At 45.7% G+C, this 24676-nt stretch overlaps 1 protein-coding gene and 1 pseudogene across 1 annotated transcript in view; both read left to right on the top strand.

Annotated features, from left to right (window-relative positions):
• Positions 1–24676, top strand: part of gli3 (GLI family zinc finger 3) — a 96286-nt gene that overhangs the window by 34980 nt on the left and 36630 nt on the right. Inside the window, exons 3-4 of the mRNA XM_085286851.1 lie at positions 2220–2465; positions 17365–17470. Coding sequence (XP_085142977.1) covers positions 2220–2465; positions 17365–17470 — 352 coding nt within the window. The remainder of the gene's footprint in view (positions 1–2219; positions 2466–17364; positions 17471–24676) is intronic.
• LOC146567185 (U6 spliceosomal RNA) lies at positions 3008–3106 on the top strand (annotated as a pseudogene).

The following is a 24676-nucleotide window of genomic DNA, read 5'->3' as shown; positions in this document are numbered from 1 at the left end:
TAAAGTATAGATTTTTTTTAAAAAAAAGTAAACGCTTGAGTCTCCTTTGTAGTTTTTCATAACTTCACGCTACACCATGTCAAGCCCCAGTGATGAATGTATTTATAAAACATCAAATATATGTATGAAAGTACAAAAACAAGCTCATCAATATGTAGAAAGTTTCTACTTTCCCAGATGTAATGCTAGATTTTTCTGGATGTTAAAGAATTGAGCGTGCACAGTAGGAGCCGGAGCTGCACACAGCCACACGCTCTGCCCTTAGCATCGCTCGCTCCCCGCATAGTTTACAGTCTCGACTTCCTCAATTCATGTCAGGAGATGAACCCAATTCTGAAATCCCTTTATGTTAATATTGCGCTTTGCAAGCGCAGACCTATTAATCCAGCTTTAACCGTATAAGTTGCATTATTCCCTTAATAAGATCACTGACTGTGCAGTATAGGATTAAATACTTATATCATAACTGACACTGTCATTTCCCGGGGATGAGAGCGCCTTGCTTCTCTGGTTGTCAGTTCCGCGTTAAGAATCCTTGAAACTGCTGCCAGTGCTGCACGAGGGCACGCTGGTCCAAACGCAGGTAATGGATGTGGGAGAGTGAAGGGAATAAAAGCAGGACCCTTGGGTTGCTCCTCCTGCTCTCTCGCTCTCTTCGCCTCTCTCAATCTCATTCTCCCTCTCTGTTTTTCTCTCTTAACCTCCTCCTTTCTGATCGCTTCTCTTCTTCTGTGAAGTGCTACAGCTCTATAGCAGCACTCTTCAGTGCTTAAGGTAGTGCGCTCTTTAATCTGGCCCTCGCCTCTGTTTCTTAATTGGCAGTTGGATGCTGTTGGGTTGCGGCACATAGTGGGGGAGCTGCTCACGCTGTTAGGCTGCTAATACTGCAGTACCTCTGGCGCCAGCACAACGGTATTTTGCCAGGTTCCCGGTGAGAAGCGTTAATACAAGAAAGAACATTGGAGTGTACTGATGACCAGCAGCCTTAGTGGTGAACTCATAATTGCATATAACCCGGGCTGAACATGGAGACCTGCGGGCAACACAAGCTGGAACTGAAGGATTTGGCTCAGGGCAAAAAAGCAAGGGCTTGCTCTTGACAAATGATGATTTTTTTGAATCTATAACATACAGATGTCTCAGTTCAAAGCAAAACCTAAGAAAGTACCCAAGTCCCTAAGATCACGTGTTATTGAAGATCATTTGGAATTCATGTTTTGACCCTTTTGATAGTGCAAAATGTCAAAATATATAAAAACAAAAATAATTCTTAAAATAGGCCACGTACAAACAATCACACTCTTTTAAGGTCTGGCCTGCCTATCTAGTTAGCATGTCACCAGTGATTTTGCAGAATTTCCCACAAACACATTAAAGTGCTGTTCACTAAAATATCCCAGTTCAGTCTGCCCCTGAGCATCATGACGTCCGGGCCTAAATCATCAGGCAGGATTTATGTCCTCCTGTTTTAAAGATTAAATCAACCCAGTTGAAAAAAAATGACATACTTTTGATGGCATGTTTCTTTCTGAGTTAGTCTCTGTGGTATCAGACTACAGAAAGGGCTAATACCAGGTCACGAGGATAACTGACCCTTATATATGTCATCTCAGAGGTCAAGCCAAGGGGTCAGAGGTCAGGTCTTTCTGGTGGAGCTTAGCCCTTGAACTCAGCTCCACATTTATCCGCTTTATACAGCATGCCAAGCAGCTTTCTCCAGAGGGCCTCCTAATTTCCCCCTTAGACACAGATAGAAAAAGAGAAAAAGATTTAGTTTAAGAGTGAAAGGTGGGGGTTGGTTGGAGACTGAAGCAGGGTGGGGTTGGTGTAGCCAGTGATGCTTGCTAACGGGCATCTTTGAATGCTGACTGAACGCCTGAGTTGTTTTCTTCATGAGAATTTATTTTTATATAAAAAGAGAAGACAGATGTGAATTTAAACACTTGTTCAGATGTTTGGAATTTTTTCCTCCATGGTGTCCGTTTGCTCATACGCTGACTGCTTCTGAACTCTCATATCCAGGGGCTGAAGGAAGGCAGATTTACCGTAGGTTTCAGGTGTGCAAAGCAGCTCCTCCTTTTATGAGCTCCCCCACTACATGAGCAGCGTTCATAGCTACAGCTTTTATTCTGATATCTGTTTAAAAGAAAAATGTGTTGCCCTTCCAAATTTATAACACTGGATTCTTCTCCTGTCTTTCTGTCTTCATGTCCACGCAGAGGACGAGAGTTCAGGCACGCCTTACCACCGTGAGAGGCGCAACGCCATCAGCTCTCAGGTCCCGACGCCTGGCGCCCCTGACAGAAGCATAAATGAGGAGCCCTCTACGTCTACGGAGGAACGCCCTTCCTTGCTCAAGAAGGAGCAGCACGGTTCCCTGCCACATCTGGCTGACCATGCACTTCCATACCGGGGCACGCTGTTTGCAATGGACCCTCGCAACGGCTACCTAGACTCGCACTATCGTAAGTCCGCGAGCCACAAACACAAGAGCCGCTCACTTCATTTTAAAATGGTAAACTTGAAACTTTAACGTGTAAAGTTGAGAAGCTACACAGCTCAAGGACATGCTTGCAGAACCCGTAATGCTGAAGCCAAGTTTCCCTTTTTACTGTAGGTGAGAGGCAGGGCTGCCAGATGCTTGATTAAGTCTGACAGATTAGCCCTTCTCTTACACTCCGTCTCTCCTCTGCACACAGATACAGGCACACACACTTGTGAACGCACGCACGCACTCTCGCCTTGTGTTGCGCTTGGGAAGTTAGTATGGGGAACGGCCAGCGTAGCTTCTTAATTCCCTCATTAGGGGCCTGTCTGAACACAGTACTCCGCTTTCTCTCATCAACACACACTTCAAAGCCCAAAAGCAACGCAGAGTCAAACCTCACCACCCCCTACTCTGCCTCTCGGTCTCTCTGGGACTCAGAGACTGTATGAGAGAAAGGCAGAGGAAGACACAGAGAGGGAGAGAGTGCGAGAGAGACTCACAGAGACAAAGCCCGAGAGAATCGGGTGAAGGAAGGATACTAAAATTGGAACGATACAGAGAAGATTAGCATGGCCCCTGCGCAAGGATGACACGCAAAGATAATTCCAAGAAAAGGTGAGACACATAGTGGCGGTTAAGTAAAAGAAATGCTGGAGAAGGGTGTTTGGAGAGCAAAGGGGCTGATTTGGAAGTTAATCTGGTGGCCAGGACTTTAACTGCAGACAAGGATTTGATGTGATAGCTTGTTTAGTTTGGTTATACTGGTGCTGAAAGGGAGCAGGAGGAGTGCGCCAGAAGGATTTTAATCCAGCGGCAGTAATGAAAGTCCAGTGGACCCCAACCTTATACTGTAACTCTATTTATTCAGCCACTTCATTAACTGCTTCTCCATCGTGGTTGGGTGCCTGAGAGTCATCAAGGTGCCTCTTTAAGGTAAAGGTTACTTAAAACCAGGCAGTTCTCTGGACAGAACCCTCGAGGGCAGAACATTACTGCCCATTACATCCTGACCTAACTCAGCAACACTGCCACTTCTCATTTTATGTATGTGTGTGGGTATGTGTGAAGGAACTCTGGTGGTTCCAGACCACTGAAGCCTTGGGGTAGGAGTCAGGAAGGTTGGAGGGGTGGGGGTTGGGGGGAGGGGGTTAAGTCTGAGGCTTGGGGTCATGTGGAAAAGTCACAGTCTTGAAATGGAGAGTTCAAAAGCAGCAGGAAAAGTCAAAAGGGCTGTAGCGCTTCAAGAGGAATTCTTCGTGCACGAGGACTCGAGAGGGTGGAAGACTGCAGACGTATGGAGCAGACTGGAGTAGAGGACTGTGATAGCAGTGATGCTGGGATGTGTAGGCATGATGCACAGACATCTGCAGCAAGGTTCTTGTAGTTTTTGGTTTTTCAAGACAAGGATTTACTATGTTTCTCTCTTTTCTGGTGTCGACCAGGAAAAACAAACAATTTACATATCATGTTGGGATCTGCCAAATTATCACAGGCATGATGAAAATATTAATAAACTAAGAAAAACAACACAAACATTTAAGAATTACACAAAAAGTTGATTCCCGGTGTTCAGGGAAGAATGAAAACACCAACAAGGTCGGTGTCAGTGACTTCTGGTGTTTTTCATTGATGTTTCTATGATCTCTCCTTCGCTCAGGAAGACTTATGATTTGAGATGAGAGCATTGCTGTGTAAAACACCTCCTTCTGGCCCCAGGTGTTGAGGACATGGGGAGTTCCTAAAGGCAGCGGTCCCATTCTGTCTGATTGAACCCAGTACCAGAGCTCAATCCCCATGAGCTCTGACGATCTGAGGGTCAGCAGATCGAAAGGGGTCCCCCTTAAACCTTTGCCGCCCCCTCCCAACCCCTGCTCTTCGGCTGCTTTGAACCAGGAGCCTATAGCATCTGTCGCCACTCCTGCACCACAAGGTGTAAAAAGCTACGGGCTCCTGTTCTGGTTTCTGGTTCAGTACACAATTGAGCACACATATTTTGCACATACACACACACACACACACACACTTAATTCTCCTGTGGCAGTCCCTCTCTATGAGGGCTTTGTCACCTCCTTAATTCATCCCAGGTGTGTGCGTGTGTGTGATGGAGAGGGGGCCCTAAGCCGTTGTGCTGCGCTTGCACAGCGCTCCACGCCATGCAGCAGACAGCCAGGTAAATCCGATTACTCTTACCGCTAGTGTGTGTCAGTGCTTAATGTGCCTAAATGCGATGGCACCTGCAGCCTCACCACACCTGGCCGATGGGTCGTTAACATGGTGGCGAAGCTCTGGGAGGTGTGGGAGTCGAGCAACCACAAGAGACCAAAAGAGGGGTTTATCTTCAGGGCCTCGCGCTCTGAGTAAATCTGCGCTATTCACCCAGACTTGTGATCTCCCACTCTTCTTATGTCCTTGGCCTAAGTCTCTGTTTACTCTGGTTTTAACACCCACTTCAGCGCAGAAAAGAGGAGGCACCAAGGAAACATTGCTCCTATTGTTAGCATTAGCTAATCGTGGTGATGCCTGAGTCTTAGCCGCTTTTCTTGGGCAAACACTGGATAAGAGTCCATATCCTTCTTACCACAACGCTAATACATGAGGCTTTGCTGCAGGATAAGGAGAAAGGATTGAGATGAGGATTAATGAGGGAGAAGTCTTTTTTTTTAAGATCTTTAATTGTGTAGAAGTGTGAATGCGACGCTGTGCGCTGACATCTGTCTACATTGTGTGCTGATTAGCCGGTCAGTGGTCGTGCAGCAACAGTGAGCCCACTTGCTGGCGACGCATCTCTGCTTCCTCCAAAGGGATCCTCTTTTTTTTCTTTTTTAAAGTTTCTCATCTTTCCCTTCTTTGCCAGCCTAAACACATCTATGGAGGGACTTAAATCGCGTGCTTTTCAATGGCTTTCTTACAAATGTTGAAACTACTCTGAATGGTTGATGAATGCAACCAGTAAATTTGCAAAGCTTTAGAGATGATGCTAAAGAATTTCGTCCCTGAAGTGAGAAGTTTTGTTGCTGTGTTATATCTAGTCTGGGCAGAGCAGGCACAGCAAGTATCTTCAGGCTGTGATGGATAACTATCAGTTCAATAGTCTTCGGTTTAGCTCCTTAAAAATCTAGCCTAGATCTGGCTGCAAGGGCTTAATCCCCACACACCAAAGCCTTGCTGTCCTTGACTGATCTCAGAAACCAATTGAGCTACGCACAGGCGGTGGAGGTATGGATCTTTTGGCCGGAGGAATCCTGCTCTCTGATCCTGGTCAAAGGTGACTGCATGGATCATACTGGCCCTGTGTTTGGGGAAAGCTACCGGGAACGCTGAGCCGTGGTGTAAAACCTGTTCCACGATTTTATGGTTATAGGGAGAGGGGGGTGGGTGTCCAGTCACAGGGGTTAAACTCTGAACCGCTGCGCCAAGCTGATCTCAGGTCTACTCGGCCGTAGCACGCCGGCCGCTGCCCCGGCGTCATTCTGTCTGCCTCTATATCAAAATGCAGCTGACCACTGAACTGAATTAGCTGTCATCAAACTGTACGTGATCCACACAACAATGGCCCTGGCCTCGCTACAGTTAATTACAGTACTTGGTCGCTCACTTCGTATGGACTGCACAGGGCCTTTCTATACGTGGCAGAGAGAGGAAGCACTGTGCGCTATGTATAATGTAAAGTATAAAGTGTGTGCATGTGTACGAGGAGAAAAAAGTAGCAGAGTGCTCTCACCGAACAAACTTTCTGATCTCTTGTTGGTTTAAATGTGACAACCGGCTTGGATGCAGGTTCAAACATCCCCCCCCCCTCAAACAACTGAGGAGAGCCTGGGGTGAGAGGACACGTGCCTGTTTCAAGGGTAAGTGTTTGTCTTTGTGATTGTTTCAATATTGGCTTTTTGAGCGTGGTGGCATGGTGCAGTCCCCCAGTGGTGTGCCGGCACAGAGAAGCCTGGGGCACACTGCAGGCGATGGAAAGGGATCCCTTCCATCCACCTCCTTTCATCAAAAAAGAACAACATGGGCCTGTGCTCTGCCGTGGCCCCTTGGTCCAGCACACCAGGGATAATCAGATGATCCCCTTTTATACAGCTTATTAGAGGCATCTCGCACCGTAAGATAGGCAGTATTCTCGCATGCATGTGCCTCTTTGTAGTTCTTGATGATTTAAGAGGGTTAAGCGGAGTTTGAAGTGCTTCAAGAATGCACTTTCATACCATCTTAAGGTCATGCGGCGCTTTTACCACAAAGCTGATGTGTGTGTGTGTGTGTGTGAAAACGGCATATCTCTGAACAGTAGCAGTTCCTATTAACAATGACGAGATTAAATGTGAAGGAGCTAAGAAGAATTAAGAAGAATTTCTAGAGGACTGAAGATGTTCTCAGTGTTTCTCAGTGCCGTTGTAGCATCATCTGCCAGTGTGTTTACCCTCTTTTCCAATGTGATTGGTTAATCGAGTCGCAGATGCAAATAGGAACAATGGCGCTTTGTCGACGGGAAAGCTTAAAAATGAAGATTTGTTGTGTCTTGTCCATCCAAAAGGAGAATAAACACTCCCTCCTGCTTACATTAAGCACCAAATTATGAAAAGAAGAAGACTAAATACCCATGAGGGCTTCTCCTCAGCTCTCCGGTTAAAGCCACAATATCACAAGATTTTCCTCTCCGCTTTGAGTTACCCCGTATTCACCAGTATGATAGAGTCCGACATGTTTCTTCTGAATCCATATCTCATCACTTTTTTTTTCATTTGCATTCCTCTCACATAGTGCCAAAGATAAGCACCCTTATCCCTCCAACCAACAACCCGTATCTTGCTCTTGTCTCTGGAGGGTCACAAGTATATATTGTTCTACATGAAGAAGAGGCTGATGAACATAGTATAATTAAAATGTTTCTAACGGCGTGGTGAAGTGGAAGATATCGCTGGAGAGAGGAGAAAGACGGAAAGGGAGGCACGGCTGAATATGAGGGTGTAAGTGAGACAGAGGGCTAAGAAGTAGAGAGAAGAGCAGTAGAGAGTGTAGGGGGTGGGGGGGTGTAACAAAGCAGAAAATGAAGAGAGACATAAAAGAATGGGAGCTCAAGGAGGTCAGGCCCATCACAGGCTTTAGTGTTGCCTTCAAAGATGCCTGGGACAGGTGGCAGCTCCAGACAATCTCGCACCACAGAGCAGCATCCTCTCAGGACGAGATAAGGGATTCCTCCATCCAGGCACCCTCCTCCCACCTCTCCTGCGTGCACACACGCACACACCCCACCTCCCTCATGCCCACCCCTCCCCCCCTCCCTCCCATCTCGGGGTTCTCCCAGACGGGCCGCTTTGATGTGGCTCAGTGTGAGCGGGCAGCTGTAGGCCACGGGGCTGCAGCAGCGCTGCTGGGCCACTGGGCCGGCGGACCGTTGGGATCCGACTGGAGCGCGGCTCAATCAGCGGGGCTCTCCGGTGCCCGGCACTTTCAGGTCTCATTAAAGCGCTCCGGCAGGGTTAATCCTCTTTAAGGTTTACATGGGCCTCCGTTTGTCTCTCTGCCCAGACTGAGGGAACCCCTGGGCGCCACCTGCGTGACAAAGACTCAAATCACTGTGACACAACTTCCCTCCGTCTGTACTCCTCCACACCCCTTGTATGTTCTTCTCACTCCTCCCTCTTTTCCTGCATCCGTCCCCTGTGCATTCCGCCTCCTTGTTCCTGCCATTCCCTTGATAGTACCTAGGCCTGGTTCTGAGTCTTTTAGGATTATTTGGGTGGAATCTGTTGACAGCAGTGTAGTAAATGGATTACAACTTTGTCCTTGTTTAGGGATGCTGTGAGGAGGGAAAGAGGGAGAGATCGGGGAGGATGTGCTTTGAATAACGAGAGAGGCAAAGAAACAGAGATAGACAGAAACTGGGATTAACTGAAGGAATTAGGAATACAATGCAAGAGTGAGAGGGTGAAAGAGAGGGTAAGGTGACAGCAAAGCACACTGTACAAAGAGTGAAGAGGAAGGAGACTCAGAGTTACAGATGGTGTTTTACTCATAAGACCCAAATGGTCCAGAGGCATCAAACTGTATTTGGTTTTACAGAGCCCAGGAGCCATTTGTCTGATTGTTGTAACACTGGGCTTTGTCTTTACTCTGTGACACGTAGTTTCCTTCCACCCGCCTCAAATAATGGCCACATACCTCTAGAGACCTGAGCAGACTTTGTCTAATGTCTGGATTCAGTGGAAGATAGAGCAACAGCCACTCAGCCCAGGGAGAAAAAGCCATTTCTGAGCTAGATATTTAAAGGACTGCACTGGTAGTTTTGAATGTTTATGGTGATAAAAGATTTGGGCAATCAAGTGGTGCTGCATTGGTTAGCACTTGTGCCTCACAGAAAGAAGGCCATGGGGTTGAAACCGCCTGCCAGCTGGAGCCTTTCTGTGTGGAGTTTGAGTGTATGGGTTCTCTCTGGGAACTCCCGTCTTCCTCCCACAGTCCAAAGATGTGCATGTTAGGTTAATGGGGATCCCAAATGTGAGTTATCTGTCTCTCTGTTAGTCCTACGATGGCTGTTCAGGTCATACGCTGCCTTTCGCCCTGTGTCAGCAGGGATAGCCTGCACTGGATAAGTGGTTATGAAAATGGATGATTAGTTAGATTTAATTCACATGTTCTAGCTGCTGGTTTCACAGCATGAAAAATGCATGAAAATTAACTCACGTTGGCTTTCGACTTGCCAGCTTGTTTTCATTCCCAGGGCGTCAAATACCTTGCAGTCAAAGCTGCCGGCATATCACAAATATGCATGGTGGCCCGTGGCCTCGGTGCCAGGTTTATGTCAGTAGTGAGACCGTTCTCATTTCCAGCTCATCACATACACTATATTTAGCACGTTCTTCTTGAAAGTGTTCCATTAAAACGTATGTGAAAGTATAATTTTTCCATGAGCAGAAAAAGAGGCAGGTTTAAACACGCAGTGTTATCTCCTGGCATCCAGCAATAAGTCAAGACACAGGTGCCACAGGACTGCTACGCATTTCTTTGACACCAGCATTTATATAATATCATGGATTTGAAAATTGAAGATTATTGAGGAAGAAGAACATTGAAAAGATTCTAGGTCATGTTTTGAAAAAAATGAAGTGGAACAGAGTGTTTTGCGGTTAAGTAATGTGATGCATTTTGTCTGCTCATACTTAAAGCTCTCTCAGATTGTATTTCCCACTTTAAGTCACATTATCGGGCTTTTCTCACTCACTGTGAGGGATTTATAATCTTAATCAAGACCCAGAGGTGAACTAACAGCAACAATGGCTACCAGCAAATGCATTTAGCGAACAAACTACATTAACATTGCTTGCTGCGGTCAGTGGCCTCTCAGCGTGAGTCAAAATTGAATAGTCGTCCATTTTCCCCAGGCGGCGGCGTCCAGTCTGTGTGTTATTAGAATGCAGGTGTGTTAACCTCGCAGTCACTGTCACACAGCCACATGCAGTTTTGGTATCACCTGCATATAGAGGCCTGAGGATGTGATGTGACACTGAACCGCATAGAGGGTCAGACTGTCCTGGTAGCCTGATGCAGCATGGACAGTCGTGAACACACTCTCTAATACGACCTCGGCTTGTATCAGAGTAGTTTATCGTGCATTTTCTCTAATACAGGCATTTAAATGCATCAGTGGACTCTTTTCTAAATAAAGATCTCAAAAAATTCCAAGCCCAGTATTGGCCTTGAATTTGAGTGGAATAAATCATGCAGCTGAAGCAAAATAAATGTAGCCAAGTCCTGCTGAGTTAACCTGAGGTTTAAATCGACTCCCTTTTATCTGAGTCGTCATTGTTTGGCGAAAAGGAGATAGACAGATGCAAGAGATACAGAGGAGGAGGTGGAGGGAGAGAGAGGTGTAGTGTGGAGTTTTAGCTGGTAAACTGCTGCGTCTTTTCTCAGCCGAGTCGGGGAGAGGAGGCTGGAGGGTGGAGTAGGGCAGAGAGGGTGCGGGAGTGAGGGGAGAGGGCCAACGCGTAGCTCTTTGTTCTACTCCCGGGCTTATCCCAATCTGGAGAAATTCGGGAAATGTAAGAGATAGATGGGTGCTCCAGAGAGGCCCAGTGAAATAACCTTACTAGGATACAGGGGAAGAGAAAAAAAGAGGGTGCATTGCTGAGGTTGGGTAGTGCTGGGGGCCCCTGGCAGAGATGTGTGCGTGCTTAGCTCCACTCTCTAGCATTAAAAAATCCTTAGATTGGAGTGCAATTTGTTAAGATTACGACTCTGGTTCGTAAATGTTTTGCAGCTGTGGAGCTCTGCTGAGTTATTTGTGTAACTTATGTCTAAATGTCCTGCAATTGGATACATATTTTAATGGGTAGTCATCTGTAAATCCTCTAAAAATTTGAGATAAAGTCTGACAGGGAATTGTTGCATGTCCTGCAGGTGGTGTATGAGCAAAGTAAACCCCTGGAGGGAAAAAATAAAAAGATCCAGTACTTAACAAATAAATAATCTGTTTGAACATTAAGTCTCAGAGCAAATATGCACAGACTTGCGGGCACTGACTGACTTGTTCAGTCGACGTCTGACAGCGAGTAGCGATGGAATGTATGCTCAAACAGAAAGCCTGTTATCGTGCAGACGTTTCTCTCTTTCACGCTCGTGTTCCGTTCTCTGCCTTGTTTTTCTTTTCCGCTGTGTTAATTGCTTTTTACCAAAAGAAAGACTGCTTGTGTTTAATGGTGTGAGAGCAACTGAGCAAGAGAGACAGAGAAAGCACGAACAGCAGAGAAGATAAAAAAAAAAATCTATTGACTTACAGAGGAAGGGCAGAGTGTGATCTGCCAGCCTCGTACATATGATGAATGGCAGAGAGATTGGCAAGCCAACACTTAACATTTTTCTTTTATTTAACCTCTCTGCTTTCTTTCTTCTGCCTCACTCTCACTGTTGGTCTTTGCTGAATAAAGGCTTGTTTTTATCTTTCTCTATTCTCGTGCCCGAGCATTACATACAGCGGAGAAAGCTCTGCACAGCACGAACATTAGGCTAATTTATACAGCGGTAATTAGGCCATTAGACCTGAAACAATCTGGGACCTGTAATTAAGCAAAGCGCTCCAAAAGTCAACAGCAACTCCCATTGAGCTTAGCTAAACAGTCTCCAAAAGTGTTATTTACATGTCCAAACAGCTTGAGGTCTCAGTGTAAGCAAACATGATGAGAGGCGGGGTGTGAAAGGATTGATCACAGGGGGAATTTAGAGGCAGCTTCCAAACTATGTCTGCTGATAGTCTGTTGAAGGCTTTTTTTTTCAATCTCCGGCCGGCCTGATAATGATGAGAGGCTCAGCGTCACATCTCTGGAAGCAAGTGTGATCAGAAGTGTTAAACGCACCAATCATGTAATAGTTCGAGCAGACTCTGAGTACTCACGGTAAAGCTTGTCTGCAGATATGCCATAAAGAGGAAAATATGGTGTAATACTCTTACAATTTTATATATTGGAAGCAGGGTTTGAAAATAACACCTGGCAAGCACCAAATGTCGCTTGTCGATTACAGGTTCAGCCCTGTATTCAACAAACCCTGTTCCTGCTCTGTGTCTGTGCAAAAAAAAAAAAGTCAGTGAGTCTTTTAGCGTCTGCTTGCAATCAAACAGTGAGTGCAAGGGTCCCCGTGGACGTCCGGATGAACGCCTAATTTTTGTGACCGTACAGACTCATCCACCCAAAAGTTCAAGCAGACTTTTAAGAAAAAGTATAAGAGAAACGTGGTGTCTCCAGCTGTATGTGTCCATGTGCTGCATAATCAAAGCTTGAGGAGCACACCATGAAAGAAGCTGGGGGTGGAGATGGGGTTGCAAAGTGGCTTGCAGATATGCAGCAACTGTAGGCAGGCTTAAATAGCATCGAAATAGCATCGGATCGACCAATCTGTCAGGAATGTTGCTGAGCTGGACTTTGTCGACTGATTTATTAGCAATAAAATTCCATTGAATTTTAAACTCACGACTTGTTAGCCGTTGACCAATACATTAGAATAATTTGGCTTCACAGCCTCTCCTTTTAAATACATTTATTTTAAATAAATAAACATATAATCTTAGCACAGATGTAAGGAAATGCATTCCTGCAAACCCACAAATGCATTTTCCTGTGCTCAGTTTATTTCAAAAAGTAAAAAGCTAAGAGTTAACCACAGCTATTGTAGCAGTTCCTAATATGGGGACTTTTGTGGGGTTACGCTATTAGACAAATCAGTTATAGATGACTTTATTCCATAAAAAGATGGAATGGAAGAAAGCTGGAAAAACAGCTGTACAAAGACCTGACCACTGTAGTCTCTCCTTTAAACACATTCATTTCCTTTAGCTTGAAAAGTTATTCAAATGGACCAATCGAAGAAAGCACTGTCTGGGTTTCACATCATCTATTTCTAGAAGTCACAATGTAGCAGGAGTGAGTATAACACTCTCTGTCTTCTTTTCCACTAGTACTTACTTCCAGAAAGGAGCGGCACACACGTGCGCTATTAAACGTGCAAATACACAAAGTCTTGAGCATCTTTGACGCGCTGCAAAGTGTTGCAGAGTTGGGTTCTAACTGTGGGCCCTGCTGCAGACGAGCATGCCTGAACAGTGAGATCACGAGCGAGGAAAGAGGTGGCATAATGAAATCTGGCACTCGCGGCCCCGGCACAGGCTTCATATGTTCCACATTAGCAATTCACAAACCTCTGGAGCAGGCCCCAGCAGCCCTTTTCTCACTCCGCCTTAGTCGCTTATGACAAACTGTCACTGGCTCTTTGTGCTCTCGCAGTGGAGCGTCGATGAGAAGTGCAGCGTTTATGGTGGAGTGTTTCGTCCTCGGCTGCGGGTGACACTCTGTGCGAGCAGAGTCAGTGAACCCTCACCGCGGGAGAGGAGGAGCCCAGGTTTTTGCCGTCAAGACAATAAACTCACAATGCTGAGTTGACAACAAAAGAGCAACAAGGGGAAATTGTTTGTATTATCAACACCCAAATCAGAATTGCAAGTGACAGCTCAAATTCTGCAAAAGTATCAGCTCACGCTTGTTCCGGAGCACGTTTAAGACGCTTTGTGCCAAAGCTTCCACTATGAAAGGAGATTAACCAATAAGGATATTGCAAATGATGTGCTTTAGGCTTTATCCTCCCCTCGTCCTCACCCCCACCCCCCACCCCATTCTTTTGAAATTATTCAAGTGTCCAATAAAGGACAAGTCAATTACCATCCTCTCTTTAATGAGGTGGAAGCTGGCTTTTGGTCCTGAGTACAGAGTGTTTGTGTGAATTAGAATTAATGAGCCTGGTCAAAGTTTGCTTCTAATTGCCCTTTCATTAAGACCCATTTGTGATCATGTCTTAATACCTTCCATCCTTTCTCCTAAAAGACTGAAAAAAGAGGGGGGCAAAACAAAAATGAACACTGCTGCTCTGAAAAGTTGCACAGAGGTCATTAAAATGTTCGAGAGGAGCTCTGAAGAGCTAATGAATTAGTTGAAAGTTATGAAAGATGCTACTACAAAAAGTTCCTGATTCTCAGTATTTGATTGGCTGACATGCTTTAAAAACATAATTAACTTAACTATACGTAACAGGGAGAAAAACCGTTAGGATTACACTTTCTTTAGGAATGCTCGAGCGGCCGTGGTGTGTGTGGCCACAGTGGGAAGGTAAAAACTGTGACATGTGTTTTGGCTTCCCGTGTGCCTTCCAGCTGTATTCTGTATTTGACAAAGAGAATACCCGGAATATCCAGAGAAGCAGGGGCAATTTAGTTTGGGAGTAAACAGTAAGGAGTCCCTACAGGAAACACTGGAGGTAGATTGCAGGATGGAGGCTCTCCCCTCTTTTTCTCTGCTCTCTGTTCTTCGTGACTGTATACATTCCCTGTAGTGACACGGGTCGGTTTGCCTTGCTAATGGGGAGCTGTGCTTGGTGTAAAAGAGGTGGCAGGCTCTATTTAGATAGGGCCGTGGTAAAGTAAACTTCAGACTTGGATTTAAATAAACCTCAGCGGAATGGTTTGCCATGCTGTAAAGTCCTGGGCAGCAGAAAGAGTAGGAAGGAAGGGAGGGAAGGAGTGAGAAAAAGGCTCTTGTTTCAGTACAGGGCTGTGCTGAGTGAGTGGCTCCAGAGACATAAACAAAAGGGGGATCTGGGTAATTCAACGAGGAGCGGCGGATGTAGGAATGAAGGTGTACGTTGCAGCGATGAAGGGGTGGAGTATTTAAATTGATAGCACATTTTTTTAACCTCAGTAGCTGTCTGTTATTGCACAACATGACAGAGGCTATAATAAAGTTCCTGCTATGTGGGCAGGGATGAGTAAGATTAGAGAACATGAAGCTTTTACTCCCATAGACGCTGGTAAACCTGATGCTTCATTTCCGAGTCTGACAGCCAAGGGCCGACAGCCCGGGAGTGGAGCTGTGGAGAGTAAACAAAGCAGATTCTGCTCTTGTCTACCAGCAGCCCATCCCTTCATCCCAGCATCCCCTCATCCCTCCCGCCCTCAGCAGCTCTGGAATCAGCTGAGGTGAGCCAAGCCAAAACTGAGTCATCAGGAGAGAACTATCAAACAGACAGAGACGGAGTGGTCAGATACTTGCCAGAGCTGCATGGAGGAGGCTTTTACCACTTATCTCTGCTATTGTGAAAAACAGGATGAAAACCCACGAGTGCTTTCTAGAAGTTTGCCTAAGTTTTCTCTTCACTTGTTGAACAAATTTTCTGTGAAACTGGAGAACTTTATAGCGTACTGTTATACAGCATGATGCAGAAGTTGACTTATGACTTGGATTTAAGAGCTGTTTGGACACGGGGTAAATATATACAATTTCATCCTGAAGTCTGACTGGCATCCTTCTCACTCATCATTGCAGGGGTGCAAACTTTGCAACTTTGCCCTCAGTTTTAGCAACTTTCTTTTCTTAAAAAACAACTTGTGCGTCTCCACAGATGAACCACCCCATTAGAGCACGTCTCTAATGGGCTTAAGCGTGGTTTCTAGTGTATTTAAAAGTAGAATGGGAGGTAGAGCCATCAGCTTTCAGGCCCCTCTTCTGTGGAGCCGTCTTCTAGTTTGGCTTGAAGCTTTCCTTTTTGTTAAAGCATGCCATTATGGGCTGGATCAGGTGACCCTAGACTGCTTGGGCCTTCCCATGACGCACTTCTTCACTCACCTCTAGCCCTGTCTCCCTTCCCTCACTCCTCAACGTTCACGTCAGATGGCTGCCTCTCCCTGAGCCTGCTTCTGGTTGAGCTTTCTTCCTTCCCACTGTTGGGAATAGTGCTTGCTCAAAGGGTATTGTCTGATTGTTGGGGTTTCTCTATGTTATTGTAGGGTTTTTACCTTACACTATAGAGCACCTTGAGTCTCGCATTGAGATGACTGTTGTTCTGATTTGTAGCCAGATATAGATAAATGATTGGAACTGAACGGAAAGCCTTGCTCTCCTGCTTCAGACAGACTAAAGCAGGCTAAAGCTCCAGGTTGTTTGTGTTGATCATCACTGAAGCTCTGGAGCTTCCCAGAAAAAAAAGATCTTTGACACTTAGTTTAGGATCTAGATTTTTCTCTCGCTTGGTTTCTGCTGCTTCATTTCTCTTATTAAGACTCAATACATTGCAAAGCTGTAAGCCTAAGCAAAACTAAAGTGACCACCTCTCAATTGTAGCTGTTGCCCCAAGCTGGCAGTGATTAACCCAGTAAATAAATGAGCCATGAGGTAAGCAGAGACCCGAGATCAACACCTGGTGTATTGCCCAACGATGCAGCTGAATCTGTCATGGCTCAACACTCGTGGAGCTGTTGGGCACCTCGCCGTTTGGCAATGTGCCCTTTTGGCTCACGCTTCCAAATGTTTACAACCATAAAAAAAAAAAAAAAAAAAAAAATATATATATAGCTAGCAGCCTCAGAGACTTGCTGCGTGACGTTATACAGATGTTGACACATGCTTAGCCTCGGGGGGATGATAATGCAACTTGGAAAAGAAAAAAAAAAAAAAAAAAAAAAAAGATAATGCAACTTGGCACTGGTCTCAGTAACACAGGTAATAAAGTGGCTAATGTTCTAGCAGTGAGATGCAGTTAATCCGTGCGCAATGGTCATTTGCTGTTTCTGCCTTGATATACACACTTTAACCTAACGTGTCAAAACTTAAGCAGGCACCTTTTGGTTGCTTGTTTCGACTCGTCCAACAGTGGGTGCACGGTTGCGACACACAAATTCAGCTTCAAGTTACAACTATATAACAACGAGTGCAAGTCAGGGTTCGACGATGAGTGCGTACGTGTGCAAAGTCAGCCTGGTTGTGGCAGTTTCAATTTCTGCTGTAAAAATTAAAATAGAGAGGGTAAAAGTAAAGAAAAGGCTTGAAAACTCATGTAATACAAATATTTTAATGTTTTATCTGGAGGTGGGGGGGGGGTGAGAGAGTGAAAGAAGCCTCTGGATTCTCTGTGATAAAACACCAAGATGGAAAAGGATGTTTTTGTTTCCCATTTTGTTCGTTTCAGTGGTTGTACTCAAATGTTATCCTTTGTACAAAACCATATTATGCTTGGCACGGTGAGAAATGTGCCATTTGGCTGCTTTTCCTACGCTTATTTATCCCTGTTTATTTTGAGTTCTCTCAGCCTTGAGACATGTACAAAGACTTCCTCAGCTAACATTTTTCGAGCGGCGCAGCTTTTAGCTCGGCGCGTTTAATGAGGTCTCATTTGGGTGGGTCCGCTGAAAGATAGCCATCAACCACTGCCTTTCATTACTGCTGCTATTTAGATTAGCCGAGGAGGGAATGGATCCACTTGCAGACGTATTTTAGGAGAACTGGGACTTTTATAAACTGTAAAGAAAAACAGCTCATGTTTCTTATCTTTTCTGTCCCGCACAGCTGCTCCACAGTTCTTCCCCACCTTCCACCCTCCTGTGCCAATCGACGACAGACATACCCAGGGACGGTACATCTACGATCCTTCGCCTGTGCCCCCTCTTCACGTGTAAGTGTCTCGCACTCAAGCACAAAACCGCAGACTTCAATTTTGCTGATCATAACACAGGAGAACACATTTGACTCAGCCGCATGGTCCGCTACTAGCGGCGATACAAATCGAGCTTCGAAACTTCCTTCCGCCTGTGGGCGTGGAGCATCCTCCTCATGGGTGCCGGGGCGCCTCTCTTTGCCTTTTCAGGATCAAAGGCCACGGCCCCGTACGTGCGCAACATGATCCGCATGTCAGAGACACGCAAATGAACATGTGTCAGAGACAGGGAAATGAGAGCAGGGCGAGGGAAGCCTGGGAGCGCGCAATTCTCATAAGAGCAGTGATCAAGCCCTGTCAAGAGAAGGAAGCAATGCCTCTGCTGACATCTACCCATCTCTGACAGACACAGATGAGCTCCTGACACATGAACTGTGTACAAGTAACCTCCCTGCCTCTTCCAATCGCATTTGTGTGCATTCGATTCGTTTTGAAGCGAAGTAAAAGCGAGGCCATCTCAGCTCTCCAGTGGTAAGTTATTATAAACAGGGTAACTCTTATTGCTTTAGTCTGCCCCTGTGGAGTGGGTCCGATGGTGCCGGCCAGGTCAGCAGAGAACTTCAAAGTGCTCAGCGAGCTCGCTCGCATGCACAAATTGCTCCTTTCTCCTCACTATTAGTCACTACCTTCTCTTCTACTCTCTCGGTCATTTGTATTCTTTGCATCCAAACAGTGCAGGAGTCCTCGTCCTTGTGGCGCTTGTTTCCTACCCGCCGACACGGAGGAAGCGATCAGCGTGCGACGAGGACAAATTGGATGGGGCAGCTACTTGGGCCGCATTATGTTTGATATTCTTCATCATTATCAACTCCCCCCTTTCTCCTCCTCAGGAGTCATATCTCTCCCTTGCTGATGTGCCACTAAGCGTAATGAATTTTTTATGTCCCCCCCACCCCCGTCTCCGGCCCACCCCACCTCTCAACCCCTCGTCTCCTGCTCAGAGGAGGAAGGGGGGGTCGAGGCGAGGAAATAAAAAAAACAAGGGGAGGTGATTGATGCCTCGTGTCACTGCAAACAAAATGGCAAATATAATTTAGCATTTAGCTTATGCGCAGATAATGGGGCGAACACGCTCAGGCAACATAAGCTCAAACAAACAGCCGGGCTTGTTATCCGTCAGGAGCGCTTTGGTACGAAGCGGAGCAGCAGGTTAGGGAGGAGGAGAAAAATGAGGAAGCAGGCGGGGGTGGGGGGGGGTTAGAGGGACAACACGGAGCTGAAGAATTGAATTAAGGGGGAGAAGTTACGCAGCAACGGTGTCTTCAGTCACTCTGTCCGGACGGGAGTTATCTGCGCGCTTGGTTTGCTGTCACTGGAGACACGGCCATGCTCCTGCCACGCTACTTAGGGCCTGTTTATCCAAACCATTAGACGTGGAGCTGTTTAATATGACACGCTGCGCTGAGGGAAACTATTTGTCATGATTATAAAACAGCTGTTGAGTGGCCAGCCTTATTTAAATAAAGTCTTGTGAGCTCACTGTCATGCGCATTATCTGCGGGCCCTACGTGGGTTTCATGCAGAAATTGTTCTCATCTACTTTGGATTCTTTTGCACAGGGAAGCAGCAATATTGCCTGCTTGATTAAAAAAGCAGCCCTGAATTCCTTGGTGGGAAGATGCGCTCATCACTTGTGGTATTACAGCTGCGTCCAACCACCTGATGGCAAATTGGAGTTAATTACACTCCCAGATTTTAGGTTTTGAGCGAGTTTCAGCAACTAAACTTTACGACTGTGAAACTACCGCAAAAGCGTAAATCTCTGCCAGGATTTAAGCGATGCATTCTGCTCGGTAATGCTGCTTGTAGGCAGCCCACGCGAGGCAGTCAACGTATAGCTGTCGCTCGGGGGAAATGGAGGACAGGAGGCGGCTTATGGAGAAATATTGAATTGTTTTAAGACAAGTTCTCCTCGGTGAGCAGAATTAATCGTTATTAGCCCCCTCAAAGATATGCCTAAGTACACAGGGACTATTATTGCAGTACTTCCCCATGCAACCTCTCATTAGGGCCTGTAATTACAGTTGGGTTGGCCCTGCGGCAGTTCCATCAATCCAGCCGGCTTCCCCCCGCCATGCACACAAGCCAGCCACCACCGGGCATCCGTGGCCGGAGAAAAACACCACGAGCGCCCGGCAGCTTGTTTCCTCTGTGCCACAATGACACATACACCATCCGTACGTGGCAAATGAACAGAATCATATCCTATTACTGTGAAGGGCCTAATTGAAACGTGTTTATTTATGGCCCTCGTTTTCAGACGAGGAGCGGGCGTTAGCAGCGCAGCTAACGGGCTCCAGTGATATGAGGCGGTGGAATTAAATTAAAAGCTCATAAAATGAAATATGCTCCGTATTAGCTGTTTGACACTTAATTTGCCTTCAAATGAGCAGAGGAAATCACAAATTAACTGTCCTTTGTTTTTTTTTCTCTCCCCTCTTTACCTCACCGCCCCTATTAGGCAAGGGAGAGTGCAATTACAGACAGAGGCTAATCGTTTAGTTTATGAATTCTTGTGGGGAAGGTACCAATGTGCCATTCAATATTAACGCCTCGGGGTCAGGAGAGGAGGCGGGGGGTGGGGGGCAATTTCTCTTTACTGAGAAATTTATATTCACGTGCAAGAACAGCACTTAACAAGAGTTTCAACAATCTCAGTCTGAGTTGAAGCTAATCCCAACAACCAACAAGAAGCGTTTAACAGGTTTCTTTCTTTTTTATCTGAAGTAACCTAAACTTTACTGTCCTGCACTGATCCGGGATCAGCTGGAGTCTTTTCCTCCTTTAAACTTGGCCAGTTTTCTGTGTGTCTGTGTGTGTCTCTGGTCTGGAACCAGCTTAACTCCAGACTTAGCAAAGAGAGAAAGAGTCTTTCCTGCCTAAATAAACACATTGATCTGTGAAGAGCAGGCTCTCCATGGGAGCTTTGGTCCCCTTTGTGCTGGTTTGGCTTAATGGGAGTTTGGTGGTGGGGTGGGGGGTGTGGGGGTGAGGCCAGCTCCAACAGAAGAGACCACTCCTTTCATTCCAGCTTTATTGCCTGACCGCGGTACACAGAAAAACAAAACAGCCCTCTCATGCAGCTCAACGCCGGCTCTGGGTCACCCGGAGACCGTGCAGAACAAACAGAGGTATTCGTCACAAGTCAATTATCGGCATCAGAATTTACTCTGGAGTCCCGGGCCCTCGTGCTGTGAATGGGGGGCCACTAAAACGACAAAACATTCTTAGGGGATAAGCAATTGACTCACAACCTTTCGCTCATTTACCGTATGTGGATTTAAAAAAGAATTAGTCAAGCCAGCGGAGTCAATTAAAGAGTCTATAAAGCTGTAAAAGTAAACGAGCACTCTAAAGAGATTTTTTTCATGAAAGGTTTTCTTTGTGGTAACTATTACTTTAAATTGCTTTCCCTTCCTATAAAGTAAAACATGCATATATATTCCCCACTGTATACGTCCAACCCCCCCAAAAAATGCAAAATTAGCTCAGATGCTGTCAGTTTTCTCTATTCTCAAGATATTAACAGACCTTAAGGACTCATGTGTCTCATAAATAAAGTAAAGCGGTTTATTTTTCTCTATATGTGGAGTTAGGGTACAGGTGGGGGGCTTTGCGGGTGTGTTTCCATGTTCCCGGCCTGTGTGGTTATTTCATTCATGACCAGTGTTTGTTCAGCTGCAGGGCTGACTAGAAGGTATTCTGGAGGACCGGGGAGGGTGTGGGGGGAGAGTTGTGGCACATCTCTGTCATCACAACAAAACCTCAGCTCAGAAACGATGAAGCAGGGAGGAATTAATTGGCTCCAGGGCTGCGTGAGCTGTTGCTTCTCAAGCTTTGTTTCATTTAAACATGGCACCAACTTGACTGAGTCACCTTGTTACCCTCTAAATCCAATCAGCTCAGAAGTAAAACGCAAGAGTTCGGACGCATCGCCCCATACGCACTTCTTCCTCCCCGCTTTCCTCACTGAGCGCGCCCGCATGGGTTTTTGTTGTTTTCTTTAAGATGTGCGCCGAGTTCCTTTTGTTATTTACATAAACTGTTGTCAGAGCGCCCAATCTGCTCACGGAGGAGCCAAGTGTTGCTTTGCATAAAGACCACGGCCTTATCTCAACACCTCCTTCCAGACGGGATGAGAGCGAGCATCGCAATACGTTGCACACACACACACACACACACACACACACACACACACACAGATGTGCACACAAGCAGCATAACAATAACACAATCAACAATAAAAAGACAAAAAAGGACCTGCCGTATCTTTTCTAGAAGCTGGTGGAAACGGAGCGTTACTTACAGTGCGATTTGAGGCCTCGTTTAATCATTAAAATGTTCTTTTCAGCCACTTTCTAAAAATACAGTCCAGATTTTCTACAGAAAAATAATATATGTAAAGATTTTTTTATGATTATTCACTTTTGAATCTGTTTTCGACTAACATAGAATGAGAAGGGTAGCCATAAATTGCATCCGGTGTAAATGACCGCTCCACCATCACATCTGATAATCTCCATCCAGATGTGCTTCTGTCACCAGGAAGCAGTGGCTGAAAGATGAAGGCTGCTTTTTCATCTTCCTCTCTTAACTGTCCAAAAAACCCATTCTGTGTGACTTCATAGGTCACCCCTTTCTGGTGGAGTCACCAATACCGGCCCGCCCCCTTCCTTAGTCCCCCCCCCCCCCCCCCCCCCACACACACACACACACACATGCACACAATCCCCCCACCCCTTCTTTAATACTTTCTCAGTGGAGTAAGTCGGGGGGACAGGCGGTCACGCAGTAGCTGGCTTCATGATTAATGGTGTTTATTCTTGACAGAAGGCTCCTTTATTTATCTGCATTGCAGTTTCACTGATACTATCAGTCACCTGAATGAAAAATATTCAGTCATACCAATTTTGCAGTATAATTGAGTAGAGTCACTTCCTTTCAGTCCCCCCCCCCCCACCACTCCACCCCTTGCTCTCTTTCTCCCACTCTATCTGGCAGCCTTATCATCGCCACAGTAATTTTCGCGCTGCGTTGTTTGATATGGAGAGGCTGGCTTTAGCCGTATTTGACATAAAGCCTCTTCAATTTTCACAGGAGGGGGAGAAAAAAAAGAGCAGGGGAAGAAAGAAAGTTGCGCGCCACTCTGAAAATGTGCAAGAAAGGAGGAAAATACCCCCCTCTTTTTTTCCCCTTTTTTTTCTGAGGCAATTTCAGGATTTAGAGAGAAAGGAGATAAATGCCTAAGCAGAAATGTGGGCAGATTGAAGTTACAGTATATCTATTTTTTTTGTAATACACTAGTTTCAGAACCCTAAATGGGCAGTGTAGCCTGCCTCCCATCCCCTCCTTCACCCTGTGCACAGGACCGTGATATTTTGAAGGCACCTGTGTAGTTTGAGAATGATGGATCCAGCAGGTTGAGAGAGAAAAAAAAAGAGGGGGGAAAAAACGAGTTTGGCACAGCAGATATTTGACAAGGCCTGTAAAGGTTTTAGGGTTGAGTCATTACTTGTGGAGATCTGTTAAGATATGTTCCAAAACTCTACTTACCAGGCTAGGATTACTTATGCTGGGGCCACTGCTGCCAGGGCTGCTGCTACTGCTGCTGTGTGTATATTTGTATGTCTCCCTGGTTATTAAATATCACGTGCATTTCTTTTAAATGTTTTTAATCCTCTTTAAATAGTTCATTACTGGTTTAATACGTCTTTCAGGCAAACGGGAATTGTCAAAGAATTTACAGCATTTCCAGTCTGATCCCTTTCACGAGCATTTTATTAATGCAAATCAGTTCCTGTCTGGTTATCCTTTCGACAAATATTCCCTATTAATTATATTCTCTTCTGTGTTTGGTTGAATTTAATTTGAGGCTCCATTGAAAACGGCTCTGAAAAAGGTACATTCTGATAAAGCAGGAATACATGAATCTCTAATACGAGGGGCCTGCGAATTTGCACATGTAACACATTAGTGGATTTGATTTCCCGTACACAAGTCATTTGCCCCCTCTTCATGTTTGAGATCTCAATTTGTAGCTCTCCCAAGGAGCACAATGAAAAACCAGGTCTGAGGGGAAGAGATAACAGGCAGGTGCCAACAGCTGTGTGTGTGTTTGGACGCGCGTGTGTGTGCGCTGGTGCCGCCGTGCTCGCACACGCAGATAGACGCGTGCTTGGAAATAATTTTAGCATTTATTCCGCTGCCATTTTTTGTTGTTATTTTGATCGCCATCCGTCAACTTTTATTGTCCTCCTTAATATGATATTGAGACTAAACTCCTGCTCTTTGTTGTGTTTGCCGCTAACCGGTTTCATTGTCCGCACCACATTGTTCAGACGTCTGACAATTTATCGTCTGCAAAATAAGGCGTCTATTAAAGCATTTATATACAAATAACAGCGCTAACTGTATTTTAGTAGTCTCTGTCACTATTGTGGAATGCATTCATTAGATATGATGAAACACCAAATATTCAGAATGCAACTGTAACAAAAATTCCACTTTATGGTATTTTAGCTTGAAAAATAAGAAGCATAGTTAAGAAATTGCGTAAAGAAAAAGCATGCTGATTAATTTTGTGTAAGTCGTCTGATTAATCGAGTAATCTCTGAAAAAAATCAGTTTTTTGCATGACGTGCTATGGTGCATGCGGAGTAGAGAAGTAAACGCAGTGGCTTATTTGGTGGGTGTGGCCGAGTGTCACTTTTACGAGACCCTCCTCTCATTGGCGGGGCCCGAGATACAACCCCAGCACAGATGGCGTGCCGCCTCACATCGCCTCCCCGACCTCAGGCTGGTGTCTGCTCCGCACATATAAGTCGCGTTTAAAAGAGCCTCCCGGCAGAAGAAGCCATCACTTAAGCGCACCTTTGCTGCGTTTGAGGAATCACCGAGCTTCAGAAAGGCTGCTTCTTACCTAATGCAGAAAAATCAATTCTGCTTCCAGATTTTAAAAAATTGAGAGTCAGTTTTCAGCTTCTTTTTTCTTCTTTTTTTCTTCTTCTTTTTTCGAATAAACCTGTGCCCTAAAGCCGTCACGCTGTAGCAGTGTAGAAATGTGGAATTTCCATTACTCTGATCTCTGGGCTCTGAGCTCCAGACCCTGCGATCCCACTCTGGGGGCCAGTTATAGCAAGTAACGAGACCAAGGGAACAGGGTCA

Source organism: Mchenga conophoros, linkage group LG9 (genome assembly GCF_057382185.1).
Source record: "Mchenga conophoros isolate Kocher_MC1m ecotype Shallow Benthic linkage group LG9, M_conophoros_male_GT1.1, whole genome shotgun sequence".
Lineage (NCBI taxonomy): Eukaryota > Metazoa > Chordata > Actinopteri > Cichliformes > Cichlidae > Mchenga > Mchenga conophoros.
The sequence above is the reverse complement of the archived record's forward strand: the minus strand, read 5'-3'. Positions and strand labels throughout refer to the sequence as shown.